Source organism: Rattus norvegicus, chromosome 13 (genome assembly GCF_036323735.1).
Source record: "Rattus norvegicus strain BN/NHsdMcwi chromosome 13, GRCr8, whole genome shotgun sequence".
Classification (NCBI taxonomy): domain Eukaryota; kingdom Metazoa; phylum Chordata; class Mammalia; order Rodentia; family Muridae; genus Rattus; species Rattus norvegicus.
Window position 1 is genome coordinate 68,578,186 of NC_086031.1, and position 14,144 is coordinate 68,592,329.

The 14,144-nt window shown below is 46.7% G+C and overlaps 1 protein-coding gene across 4 annotated transcripts in view; it reads left to right on the forward strand.

Annotated features, from left to right (window-relative positions):
• Glul (glutamate-ammonia ligase) overlaps window positions 1-7,369 on the forward strand; it is a 66,055-nt gene extending 58,686 nt beyond the window's left edge. For 2 of the 4 annotated variants that reach the window (NM_001393804.1, NM_017073.4), the window contains 6 exons: window positions 643-821; window positions 2,134-2,295; window positions 3,904-4,050; window positions 4,587-4,714; window positions 4,888-5,087; window positions 5,509-7,134. In NM_001393804.1, coding sequence (NP_001380733.1) covers window positions 656-821; window positions 2,134-2,295; window positions 3,904-4,050; window positions 4,587-4,714; window positions 4,888-5,087; window positions 5,509-5,827 — 1,122 coding nt within the window. In that variant the 5' untranslated portion in view covers window positions 643-655 and the 3' untranslated portion in view covers window positions 5,828-7,134. Of the gene's footprint in view, window positions 1-642; window positions 822-2,133; window positions 2,296-3,903; window positions 4,051-4,586; window positions 4,715-4,887; window positions 5,088-5,508 lie in introns of all 4 variants that reach the window. The other 2 variants (XM_039090368.2, XM_039090367.2) reach the window with 1 other exon arrangement.
• Window positions 7,370-14,144: the final 6,775 nt, after the last annotated feature.

A 14,144-nucleotide genomic window follows, 5' to 3' on the forward strand; every position in this document is an offset into this window, starting at 1 on the left:
ATTAGTGGTGGCATTTAATACAGGGTTGTTTTTCTTTCTCCGAGGAGTATGTGAGTGTGTAAAATCTTACTAGCTCCAGTGTATCATTGTTAAATCTAACTTGGCAGTGGCACACACTTTTAATTTTAGCATTCGGGAAGCCAAGGCTGGCCGATGTGGGTATGAGGCTAGCCTGGTCTACATCGCAAATCCCAGGGCTACATAACTAGGTAAACCGTCTAAATGCAGGGACTAGGGGTCATGATGGGGTGTGCGTGTCCCTTAAGGTTGTTACAGGAATAGGAGGTGACAAAGGAAGGCTCAACAGTCCATTAGTCAAGGCTTTCTGTGGCAGTGAGGTAGTTCTGTTGGGTGGAATGAGTTATGTTAATGAGCTTTTTGATATTTTGTTCTGTTTTACTAATGTATCTCAAGGTTAACAGTTATTAAAATCCCTTAACTAGTCCCCCTGAGGGGGACGATCTTTGTCTAGTAGGAAACGTTAAACCTCTTGCAAACAGAGTGAATAAAGCACCTTTTACGTGTGTTGAGTCCCAAAGGAGAGAGAGCACGGTGCCCTCCATCCAGTCTGACTCCTTTGCCACTCCTGCAGGGGATCCCTTTGGAGTAGATGTTAACCGAACGATCTTCGTCTCTCTCCAGAACACCTTCCACCATGGCCACCTCAGCAAGTTCCCACTTGAACAAAGGCATCAAGCAGATGTACATGAACCTGCCCCAGGGCGAGAAGATCCAACTCATGTATATCTGGGTTGATGGTACCGGGGAAGGGCTACGCTGCAAGACCCGTACTCTGGACTGTGACCCCAAGTGTGTAGAAGGTGAGCGTGGGCAGGAAGCAGAGCATGTGCCTGGGAGAGTGTGCGTGCAACGCAGCCTTGGATCCTACCTCCCTTCTGTTTGCTTTGCAAGGCTTTTCAGACCTTAGTCAGTTACCCGTAAGTAAGCTGCTGTGTGGTCTGGAGGCATAGTAACAATGGAAGCTTTTGTTTAAATAGAATCTTGCGTGTGCTGGTACACTGAGGGAAAACACTGGGTCATGTTTGTAGGGGATTGAGAGGCTGGTGTGTTGCTAACCTGGCCAACCCCAGGAACCTAGTTCGAAAGGACTGGTATATGTTATCTAGTTTATAGCAGTCGTCTCAACCTTCCTAATGAAGTTAGTTCCTCGTGTTGTAGCAACCTCCAGCCATTAAATTGTTTTTGATACTACTTTATAATTATATACTTCTAAGACCTGTTTTATTTTAGTGTGGCCTTCGTTTTTTTTAGTAGAGACCAAGTAAGCCATAGCTGTTGAGGGGAGGCTTGGCACCACCACCATCTACCTAGTTTAGGATGGGTTACTCTTCTAAGGATGCTTCTGTTCGAGTGAATGGATGGCCAGATGACAGCTAGGTTGTGTACTTGGTACTTGGCAAGAGTCTGGGCAGGTTCTTCAGTCTCTGCCTTCTGAGAACATCAAACCGGCCGCTAAAACTGTAGGGAAAGGACCAAGGGACGGGCAAGCAACCGTTTGCTCATCTATAAAGCATAGCTTGAACTGCAACAGGCCTGTGAGGGGGCAGGAGAAGGGAAATGATGGCCCAGAGAAGGAGTGTCTGACACACCGGAAGTGATACCAGAGGACACTGTGCACGGTAGACTTCCACAGAGAGGAATGGTCTGTTGGTCAGGTGGTTCTTGGGAATCTCGGATGAGGAGAAACAGGGGTAGGTGACATCAGGTGACAGTACATTTGAATGCACTTCACTCCTCATAAAGACAAAGTCGGTGGTGAACAATGGAAGGGTAGATAGAGGCTGACCTGACCGCCTTCTGGTGCGTGCACTGAGAACTTTTTAAACTGTATGTGTTCTCCGTGTGTGCAGTGCCAGCAGAAGTCAAAAAGCGTGTGAGAACCCCCAGGAACTGAAGTTACAGACAAGCTTTCGTGGGACCGAGAGCACTTGTTGCTCTCACAGGAGATCTGGGTTCAGTTAACGACGCCCACATAGTGGCTCACAACCATCTGTAACTCCAATTCCAGCAGATCCAGCCCACCCCCCACCCCCCACCCCCGTCTGGCTTCTGCAGGCTTCAATAGATGTATAACATAAAGTTAATTTAATTTTATGTCTTTGTTTTGCCCAGAGTTACCCGAGTGGAACTTTGATGGTTCTAGTACGTTTCAGTCTGAAGGCTCCAACAGCGACATGTACCTCCATCCTGTGGCCATGTTTCGAGACCCCTTCCGCAGAGACCCCAACAAGCTGGTGTTCTGCGAAGTATTCAAGTATAACCGGAAGCCCGCAGGTGTGTGTGTGTGGGGGGTGTAGCTGTCTGTCTGTCATTTCTGAGAAGGGAGATGATATTCCGGAGTGAATTGGGAAGACAATCCCTAAGAATCAAGGGATGATGGGATGTCTGTTCTACCCTGAACACGTTCCTGTGGAAAACAGTGTGGTCCATCCTCCCGAGGTTCCTTTTACTGTTTGTATAAACAGTGTTGAATCTTCCGTTTGCTGACAGGGGTCCCCAGTGACAGCCTCTACCTGCTGATTTAAAAAGCCTGTGTTTTAAAACACTCTGTAGTTATTGATTTTAAAACACTAGAACTTCCACTTAACTGCCAGTGCCCTGGGAAACCCTTTTCTATGTGCGTGTGTGTGTGTGTGTGTGTGTGTGTGTGTGTGTGTGTGTGTGCGCGCGCGCGCGAGTGCTGTATGTGAAGAGACTAGGGGAGCATGCTTGAGGGCGTGCCATATTGGGTGTGTGGACATGAGTGGGCAGCTTTGGAGTTGGTTCTCTCCTACCTACGTATGTGGGTTCTGGAGGCGGAACTTGGATTGCCAGGTTTGTGTGGCAACACCTTTGCCCACTGAGCCGTCTCTCAGTGGTCCTTTCCGCAGTTCATTTTTTAAGGTAAAGTCCATCTTGAAGTCATTGGAATCACAAACGAACGACCGAGTGCAGATCCCTGGGGAGTGTTGCGCATTAACTGTTGGTCACTGGTTTAGCCCACACAACTTGTTGAGGCTGTGGTCTCACAAGTATGGGCGGCAGGATGGCTCTGGAGGAACCATCTGCCTTGGCGCTTTCTTTACCGGCACCTGTGGAGTCTGGTTTGCGCCGTGCTGCCCATCTCAGTCGCAGATAGCTTTAAACCCGGGCAGTCTCCACTTCTGAGCAGCCTCTCCCAGCCCTGCCAGGAAAGCTCGGCGGCCCTGGACCATCCGTGCTTCTGTCTTGAAAAGCAGTATTAGTGGTAAAGGGTATGCGCCCTGAGCATGTCGGCCATGGGGTTTCTGGCTCTGCCGCCTGCCCTATAACCTGGGTGTGTCACCTACAACCCTCTCTCAAGGCTTCATTTTCTCGTATGTGAAAGTGAAGATTGTTAATTCTCATCTCAGACTCAAATGATTATTTTTTTCTAGCTTAGGAATTGTTTCCGGTTATGCTCCTATGTCTGTCTGTCTACTTACCTACTTTTGTACCAGTCGTCAATCCTGTATAACTTAACACTTAAAGTCACCTGGCACGGAAACCCAGTGGACACGTTATTCTCAGCAAAATGACAGATCTGGCCTTAAGTGCCTGAGAAACAAGGGAATACATTTGACCACTAGAAGCAGTTGTCTTTTGAATAGAGGGAGTAAGTGCCTGGTGAGGTGTTTGGGAGGTGGCCAGCATGCAGATGGGGTGAACACTTTTCTGCTCGGATGCTTTTCCCGTGAGGTTGCGTGGTTGACTTTAATTATAAAAAGTCTTATCAGCCATTTCCTGCAAAAGGGCACTTATCACTTCTTCCATTTTCCTTGGTGATAGAACTCAGGTTAGGCCTGGGTCGGTCCATCCTCTAATGGGCACATGAACTGTGTGAGAGGGCTCTGTTCCTGACGGCATGGTTTTTTTTATTTCTAGAGACCAACCTGAGGCACAGCTGTAAGCGTATAATGGACATGGTGAGCAGCCAGCACCCCTGGTTTGGAATGGAACAGGAGTATACTCTCATGGGAACAGACGGCCACCCTTTCGGCTGGCCTTCTAATGGCTTCCCTGGACCCCAAGGTAAGTCCTCCGGGTGAAAAAGTGAAACTTGCCCCCCTTAGTTGTTACTGTCCAGGAAAGCCCCCTCCCCAGAGACAGGAACAATTCCTGAATCAGAAAATGGAGACCGGCAGTGGGATCTAACAGTAGATGCCCCGTGCATCCCTCACATCCAGAGGTGGTTAGAATTTAAAGTGACAGAAGGTGGTGGGATGTGCTCAGTGGTTACCCACCAGGCTTGACAGCCTGAATCTCATCCTGGGACCCATGCAGTAGAAGGCAAGAAAGAAACAACTCCCTCAAGTTGCCCTCTGACCGTACTGTAAATACACATGGACGCACAAAAATTAATGAAAAGCCACTTAAAGTAAGCAGAGGATCTACTGAGGCCGTGACAAAGAAAGAATAACCCTAAATCCCTAAATTCTCCCGCCCGCAGCTGAGGGCAGTACTTGTGACTCTGGAAAGCAAGTTTAGGACCTCCACAATTTTTTTCTTTTGGCTTCGGGGTTTCCTGGGTTCCCTGAGTCTTCCCTGCTTTGTCTTGACTCCTTCAGGACCCTATTACTGCGGTGTGGGAGCTGACAAGGCTTATGGCCGAGATATCGTGGAGGCTCACTACCGGGCCTGCTTGTATGCTGGAATCAAGATCACAGGGACAAATGCCGAGGTTATGCCTGCCCAGGTAAATGGCGCTCAACTTTTCCCTCCCCTCTGAAGACTTGGGTAGATAGGCACGTGGTGGGGACTTTGGCTAGCGAGGGTGGGTCACAGGCGAGCGGAACAAGCTGGGAGCTTGAGTGGACAGAGCAGCCAGTTGGCGTTATTTTAAAAGTCAACTTTTTTTTTTCTCTCCAGTGGGAATTCCAGATAGGACCCTGCGAAGGGATCCGCATGGGAGATCATCTCTGGGTAGCCCGTTTTATCTTGCATCGGGTATGCGAAGACTTTGGGGTGATAGCAACCTTTGACCCCAAGCCCATTCCAGGGAACTGGAATGGGGCAGGCTGCCACACCAACTTTAGCACCAAGGCCATGCGGGAGGAGAATGGTCTGAGGTAAGTACCTTCCTCTGGAGCCATCCGTATTCTTCTCATGGGGTGGAAGGGCTTTGGGTACTTGGGCTTCTCAGTGACTGCATGCCATGCTCTGCAGATTTGTCATAAGCCTGTCATTTGTACCCGTTGGAGAGGCGAGTAATACTTTATAGGAATAGAATTGCAGGAGTGATATCGGAAAAGCTGACAGTGGGTTCAGGCATTTGAACTTTACAAGCAGATGGGTAACTTAATTCTTAGGGGTGGGAGGAGGCGAGGGGTGGGGGTTTCTTCCATCCTGTGGATAATTTGCACTGCGTGTTAGGACTGGCCTGAGGGAGGTCCTGAGTTAGAGGCCACGAGGCAGACACACAGCCTTGGGATTCAGGCCTGCTCCCTCCTGCCACGTGGATAGACCCTCATCTTTTCCTGTTTGCCCTAGGTGCATTGAGGAGGCCATTGATAAACTGAGCAAGAGGCACCAGTACCACATCCGTGCCTACGACCCCAAGGGGGGCCTGGACAACGCCCGCCGTCTGACTGGATTCCACGAAACCTCCAACATCAACGACTTTTCCGCTGGCGTTGCCAACCGCAGCGCCAGTATCCGCATTCCCCGGATTGTCGGCCAGGAGAAGAAGGGTTACTTTGAAGACCGTCGGCCTTCTGCCAATTGCGACCCCTATGCGGTGACGGAAGCCATCGTCCGCACGTGTCTCCTCAACGAAACTGGCGACGAGCCCTTCCAATACAAGAACTAAGCGGACTCGACTTCCAGTGATCTTGAGCCCTTCCTAGTTCACCCCACTCCCAACTGTTCCCTCTCCCACTGGTCCCCACTGTAACTCAAAAGGATGGAATACCAAGGTCTTTTTATTCCTTGCGCCCAGTTAATTTTTGCCTTTATTGGTCAGAATAGAGGGGTCAGGTTCTTAATCTCTACACACCCAACCCCTTCTTTCCTAGCTAGCTTTCCAGTGGGGAACGGGAGGGGGTGGGGAAGGGTAACCCACCGCTTCATCTCAGCGGGAATGCATGTCCTGTAGGCATAGCTGTCACAAATCGGGTGTACTTGTGGTGAGGGAGGACTGGTTTTTTTTTTTCCTTCAGGATAATTGAAAGGGCAGGCCCAACAGCTTAGATTAACATTTTCTCTGTCAGTAGAGAGCTGTTATTTCTTCCGGTGAAACCAGCTTTCTATTGAAGTCTGGTGAGGAGTTGGAGGTTGGTCTCTTGGCTTCCTTAGCTTAGGGAAGGGGAGTTCACCCTCCCTTCATGAAACACAGTTCACCTGACAAATGGCCCTACTGTAAAGGAAGAAAAAAGTTTCTTGGTCCTCCATTTATAACTCAAAGCAGAGTAGTATTTTTATATTTAAATGTTAAAAACAAAAAAGTTATATATATGGGTGTGTGGATATATATGTCTTTTCTAATTGAGAAAACCATCCTATTCCCTGGGTGCCAAGTTTGAGTGAGGAGCTCGGTGTAGAAGTGAGGCACTCTTGAGGTAGGGGTGGGGATGCAGTACTGGGAAAGTTGGTTATCTTGGGGGTTCAGCTTCATTACTACTTAGGGTTTCCCTGCCCACTCTGCAGGAGCAGATGTTGGACAGGTAGCCAGTGGGATGCCACTGCTTGCCGCCACTGTCCCTGGGCTTAGTTTAAGGGGACGTGTATACCTAATCCACACACGAGTTAGAAGTATGAGTTGGCTGGTCAACTTGAACATTGTTACAGGCGGGTGGGTGTTAGTGGGGGGTTATTTTTTGGTGGGACTAGCATGTCACTAAAGCGGGCCTTTTGATATATTAAATTTTTTAAAGCAAAACAAGTTTAGATTTTAATCAAGTTCGTAGGGTTTCTAACTTTACAGAATTGCCTGTTTGTTTCAATGACTCCTTCCACTTGGCTCTTAGGGGAACTGAGGACAGGCCTGGAGTTAATACACTTGTCATTCTGTGTCCTAGTGTCCTCTTCCTCCGGCAGACTGTCCCCTTCCTTCTGAAAAAGCCGATAGAGTCTTGTTTTATTTTTCTTTTATAATAAACACACCCCACCTCCATCCCAGCTTGTTGCCTTGCAGTTTTCTGGATGTTTGTGTCGGCAGCAGGCCAGCTGTGGTTTTTTTCTCTTGCCACGATGACTCTAATTACCATGTATAGTATGTTCAGTTAGATAACTCACTGTAAACAGACTGTAACTGAGAGCAGAGCTTGTAAATCAACCTAACGTTTATAAGATTTCCTCTGACTTGTTTCTTTGTGGTTCAAAAAAAAAAAAAAAAAAAAACCTCAAAAACTAAGTGCTATATCGTTCCTTCTTTCTCTATCAAAAGAAAGGAGGGTGGTACTTGTTTACAGGCAAAATAAGTTTGTTTACCTGTGCTTTTGTTTTTAAAATGTGTTGACTAGGGTTGGGTTTTTTGGGGGTTTTTGGTTTTTTTTGTTTTTTTGGTATTTTTGAGACGCGGTCCTAGTGTCTGGCCTGGAGCTCACTGTGTAGACCAGTCTGGCCTTTATATTTTACACAGTCTTGGCAGCTCCCAATTTCATATTTGGTCTTATATTTTAAAAGCAGTGTTGTCTACAGAATTCAGGCTCAAGAATCATGCTATCAAGTTACACAAAAAGTCTAAAGCACAGACGTATTGAGGTTTTGTGTTGGGCCTGGCCACTTTCACCGCCGCCGCCCATCCCCCCGCCCCCCTCTGTCTCTAGGCAGCGAGAACTTCCTGGCCAATGGGAACCTCTGCTTCACTTCCGGTGCCAGGGCTTGGTTTATCTGACACTGACAGTCCTGGCTTCTCAGGATAGTAAATACGGCGTGGTAGAGTCCATTACTGTTCCTGTTCTTGAGTTCTTCCTCCGTCCAGCTGCCATGAGCTATTTACACAGTTGATCTGCTTCCCCGTGGAAGCCACTGAAGGCTGGTGTGCCCAGGGCAGTGTCTTGTCCTAGATTTTAATTAACCGAACACTAGGCTGGTGAACTTGGAGTTCTCTCTGTTTTGTCCTGGTTTTCCCCAAGTTGTCCAGCCTAGGTTCCTAGACTTTAAGACAGCCGAGACAACGGACGTGGACCACTGAACCTGGGTTCCAAACCTCCATGTTTAAACCCCGTGCTCGGCTTCATGGAGCTCCCAATTTGGAGCTCAAACCAAGCTGGTCTTAAAGTCTTGATCCTGATCCCACATTGTGCCAGCGAGCCTGTCCGAGTCCTTAACTTTGTCCTGTTGCTATTTCAGCATTTTCCTCACTAAGCTGAAAGGCGCTTCCTCTTTCCCTCCGCTGCATATGGCCAGATAGTAAAAAGTAGCTCTTGTGAGGACGCTAGTTCAGACAGCGGGCAACCACTTGTAACTCCAGTTCCAGGGGATCTGGTACCCAGCTGGCTTTCCCACCTCCTCCTCCCCAGTGGCGTTTCCCTGGGCCATCCACAGGACCGGAGACTCGATGACCTGGGTGTTTTCATTGTTTTGGTTACTGGAGAAGGAATTCTAACTTAATAGCATCAGGATTCTGGGTGGGAAGTATTTCCTTCTCCACCCTGGAACCTAGAATCAGATTTGCCCTCCCGGTCATAGTTCAATCCCCTTTATATTTCTAAGTGTTTTTTAAAATTGCTCATTTAACAGACTCAGTTACATGCTAACTTTATCGGTGATAGATTAAACAGAATGAGGGGCTATGTCAAACAATGTTTGACAAACTTTCAGCCTTAAAGAGACAGACTGGGGCTCTAGCTCAATGGAATGATCCCTTGGGGTGTGTGAGGTCCCAGTTCTCTCAGTTCTGTGTGGTATTCAACCGAAATTCTTCACCAACTCTTTAAACACGACTTCCCAAAGCTGGAGCTTAGCTGCCAGTTGCTTGCTTAGCAAGCAGAAAGCTATGTAAGTCAGGTATATGGTGGTACGTGCCTGCAATCCCAGCCCACTTCAAGTTCATTTCAAAGTCATTCTCCACTACGTAGTTTGAGGCCAGCTTAGGCTACCTTAGACATTCTTTAAAAACAAACAAACATGTATTTAGTGTCATGTCAGTTGTGGTTTGACCTGATGCTTGAGGCTGGTACTACAAATAGCTGGCCCAAAGTTTCACAACTTCAGCTCCTGCTTGACCCCTGTTCCAGTGCAGTGTGAAGTCTGGGGAGTAAGGTGCTGTCCCAGGAAAGCAGATGCTTCACTCAGAAGGGCCTTGAAGGTGTAAACCCCGGAAAGCAGGGACTTGCTTCCTTTGCTCACCACCGTGTTCCCAGACCTGTCCGTGTTGCCAACAGAGCCTGTTTTAATGATTGTCTTAGGGTTTAGCAGATCAGGAAGCAGGAACTGATGCAGAGGCCATGGAGGGATGTTACTGGCTTGCTCTCCTTTCTTATAGAACCCAACACTACCAGCCCAGGGGTGGCACCGCCCACATTGGGCCCTCTCACCCTTGACCACTAATTGAGAAAATGCCTTACAGCTGGATCTCATGGAGGCATTTCCTCAAGGGAGGCTCCTTCCTCTTTGATAACTCCAGCTTGTGTCAAGTTGACACACAAAACCAGCCAGTGCAGTGTTTAAGGGTCGATCAGTTTAAGTCTGCAACTCCACTGGGTGGTAGTGAAATCTACGAGGCCCCAGTTGTCTGGCTGTGTAATGAGCTTAAAGGATCGAACTTGGTATTTTTCACTACCAACAACATGACTCCACTGAGGAAGGAAAGAATGAATGTCTGCTTGCTCTTGCTTCTGGCTGCAGTCAAGCTGTCATGAGCTTCATGTCGCTTTAGGGGCTATAACTAATAGAAAGGGGCCATTCCCCATAAGACCCCAAGGCATTCAGGCAAATCGCTACTGTAAACGAAGTGAGCAGATTAGAACCTTGATCCTTTATAGCCTTGGGTCAATCAGCATAGAAAAGATTAGCACTGGAAACGTGAAGATTAAAGACAGCCTACACTTTACATGTGCAGACAAATGCATGTGTGCATATACCCATGACAAGTTGGTGAGAGCATGTACACGCACACACACACACACACATACACACACATGCACGCCCACACACATATGCTATATACACACATTAAATATATGGTACTGGTCTATGTCTTAGTCAAGGTTTTACTGCTGTGAGCAGATACCATGACCAGGGCAACTCTTTTAAGGACAACATTTAATTGATGCTGGCTTATGGGTTCAGAGGTTCCGTCCATCATCACCAAGGCAGGAACCTGGCAGCATCCAGGCAGGCATGGTGCAGGAGGAGCTGAGGGTTCTACATCTTCGTCTGAAAGCTGCTAGCAGAATACTGACTTTCAGGCAGCTAGGATGAGGGTCTTAAGCCCACACCCACAGTGACACACCTACTCCAACGGGGCCACACCTTCTAATATGCCACTCCCTGGGCTGAGCATATACAAACCATCACATCCTATTTAGGATCTACCCTACCTCCACCTCTCTCAAGAGACAGCACCTTTATAAAGAGCCAAGGGGCTGGTGAGTTTATCTTCTAGAAATTGGCTGAGCTGGAAAGCTGCCACTAGGAATAGAAAGACAAACTAGGGGTTGGGGATTTAGCTCAGTGGTAGAGCGCTTACCTAGGAAGCGCAAGGCCCTGGGTTCGGTCCCCAGCTCCGAAAAAAAAAAAAAAGAAAGACAAACTAAATGTTATTTCGAGATAGGGTTTTGCTAGATAGCCCAGGCTGGACTTACATCTGTCGTCATCCTCCTGCCTCTGCCTCCTGAGAGCTGATAACTCAGACCTGTGTTATCACTCAGCTTTCTTTAAAAACAAAAAAAAACAAAAAACAAAAAACAAAAAACAAACCACCTATTTTATATATATATATATATATATATATATATATATATATATATATATATATATGAATACAATGTAGCTGTCTTCAGACACACCTGAAGAGGGCATCAGATCTCATTACAGATGGTTGTGAGCCACCATGTGGTTGCTGAGAATTGAACTCCGGACAGCAGGAAGAGCAGTCAGTGCTCTTAACCACTGAGCCATCTCTCCAGCCCATCACTTAGCTTTCTAATCCTTGTAAAAGCAAGGCTCCCAGTTCCTCCTCTTGTGTCTAGTCAGTAAGAGGTTCTTAGACCCTGTCTGTGGTGATTAGAGAGCCCCACTAATACAAGAGAGGGTGTCTCAGTCCTTTGTGGCAGAGGGAGTCCTATTGTTGCCCTGTGATTTGCTCTTTGGGGAGCCTCGTCTCTCAGCTAGTTACTTGGGTTGTCTTGGTATCGTGATGTGTCTCAGCTTGGCCAGCTCCTCTGCTGAGTGGCTCATAGACCTAGTGATTTAACTCATTGGACACTCAGCCCTACATGGAAGTGGTGTTAAGGGCTCTCTGCATTTGCCTTCTAATTAAGGTTTAAGATAACTACTCCTTTGTAACTCCTACCATTCTGCCTTATTGACATTAGAGAGGCATTCAAGATGCTGCCCAAGATTTAATAAATAAATAAAATAATAAATTATATGTATTAGATAAATATATATTTAATATTGATATGTTATTAATCTATATACTGTTTATATTACATATGAGTTATTTATATAATATAATATGGTATATAATAATGTATTATATTACATAGTACATACTATATTATATAATTTGTATATGCCCGATATTAATAAATATATTAATTAAATATATTTAAAATATATAATAAAACAAACAATAAAATAAAAATGATAAATAAAAATGGAGTGGGTGGGAATATGATCCAGTTTATATCTGCCTAGCAGGCAGGAAGCCCTGGGCACCACATTAAAAAACAAAATTCCAAAGTGCTACAAAATGCCTGAACCCAGACTCAGGGTGTAAAGACAAGGCTCAAAAGTTCAGGTTCATGCTCTGCAACATAGGCAGTTTGAGGTCAGCCTTGGCTACATGAGACCCTGTCTAAACCAACCAAACACACAAGCATGCTGAGGCTGAAGTTTGGCCCTATTTGATGAGAGCTTGACACTGAGAAGTGGGGGAGGGGGACAAAGATAATTCTTTCTCTTCCTCTTTTTACTTCCCCTTCCTCTTCTGCCCCGTTCTCAGGGTCTGCACATTTTTTTGGCACGACGAAGAAGGATAAGGTCTCTGGAGCTTCCTGCTGTATATTCAGGCTAACCTTCAAATGATTGTGCGTGGCCCTTCTGGCAACTACTCGATGCTGTAGAAAGTGGGACACTGCCGTACTGGGGAAAGAGGGGAGTTTTACATGGAAGTCAACATGAGTCTTGTCTCTGGGAAGGAACTTGTGATCCAACTAGGAGCTAAATTTAGAAACACAATTCAGTAAGAGAAGAATCCGATCAGAGCTTCCTTGTAGAGGCCTTTGCAAACAGGTTCATTCCTGATCGAATTTAGGATCTAGAATGTCCTCGCCTATTAACGTTTCTATAAATACACTTGGGGCTGACTGCTCAGTCAAGGAAAACTTTAATAATGTGAACACAAATTGTCAGAGAAAGGCTATTACCAGTACTCCTGGAAGCATATCATATCAGGGAAGCGGTGTACAGGGGGCTGGGGGTGGTTAACTCACAAGTATTAACGGTCTCTGGTATTCACAGTGTATGCTTGAGTCCTGGGACTTAATACCAGCTATCTTACCCAGGACAGAATTGTTCTCCCTGATTCCAAACGTGGTTATTGACTGATTAATTTCTACAGAAATTGGTAACATCCTTATGGATTCTGACTATCGTAAGCCTGAACGTCTCCCCCACCCCCACCCCCAAATTCCTTCTAGATTTAGAAATCCATTCCATGAGCCATCGTACCCACACTGAAAAGAAACCGATGAGTCAAATTTGTGTTTTGGAGGATAAGAATGCTTTGCCAATTTATAATGCTGTCTTTTTCTTTTGGGGGAAAAATGTTTATGAGCCAGTATCTTGTTAGCAGGAAAAGGAGTGCATGACCACAGGCACTTTGACGAATTTCCTTCAGGGAGGTCCATTTTTCCTGGAGAATTCTGCCTCTACGTGCTGAAGAAACTTCTAAATAAGCCAAAGCGCTTAACCCAGCCCTTTCTGTCTTTGGGGAATCTATACTATTGATTGAATCATCATGAGTGCTCTATCATCGCTTAACAAATTACCCTCAAACAGCAGCTTAACACAACAAACGCGCATCACCTGATGCCCTTTCTGAAGATCGGGAATGTGCAAACATCTTATTGAGGAGTGGCTCTGTTTGGGGTCTCTTAAGAGGCCACAGGTTATCTGTGGGCGCCACACGCAACCTCGGAAGAACTGGGTTCAGTTCCTTGCTACAAGGGCCCTTCCGTAGTGCTGCCCCCTGGTAAGTTTCTGCCCCGATTTGTGATCCTAGGCAGGGCACGAGAAGGGTTAAACTGAGTCCACTTAAGAGGAAGGGAAAACCCAAAGAAAGATGGAATGTGTCAGGTCTCAAAGAAACCCGGGGCTAGGCTCTCTGGGTATCTATGGCTCCTCCCAGCACTTCTCAGCCCGCCCCCTACCCAGGGGCTGGACTTCCCTTTCCTAATTAAACCTGCCATCTCTGCGGTGTGTACCTTGGTCTTCTGGGGCTCTCTTCTCTTCTCTCCGGTTCAGCCTGCACCCTTTCAGATGCCTGTAGCTGAACTCTCCCCCATACCTACAATAAAACCCTTCTCCTCAACTGTTTCTTGGAACAGTCATGTCCTCCTGTTCGTTCAGACGGCTTATCAAAGAATCCGGGAAGATTTTTCCATTTATAAGAGGCAGTTCGGCCCTGAGACCATAGCCTAGGCTAAACTGTTACCCTGGAGAAAGCCTATTATTTAAAGTGTCTGATTTCTTTTGATGTCTTTAATTCCTTTAATCCTATAATTCCTTTAATTGCACTCTCTTGACTGTCGGAGAATGAGATTAAGGGTATCCAGTTCAGGGCTTCTGATGTAGCCCTTCCAATGTTGTTCAGGGCTTCCTGTAGCGTGCCTAGCTTCAAGACGGTCAGATCGCCAACGCCACAGCACACAAAGCATTTCCAGCTCTGTGTCTGAGCGAACATATTGATGAGCTCTATCGAATTCTCCATCTCAGGCACCAGGAGGGTCCACCAG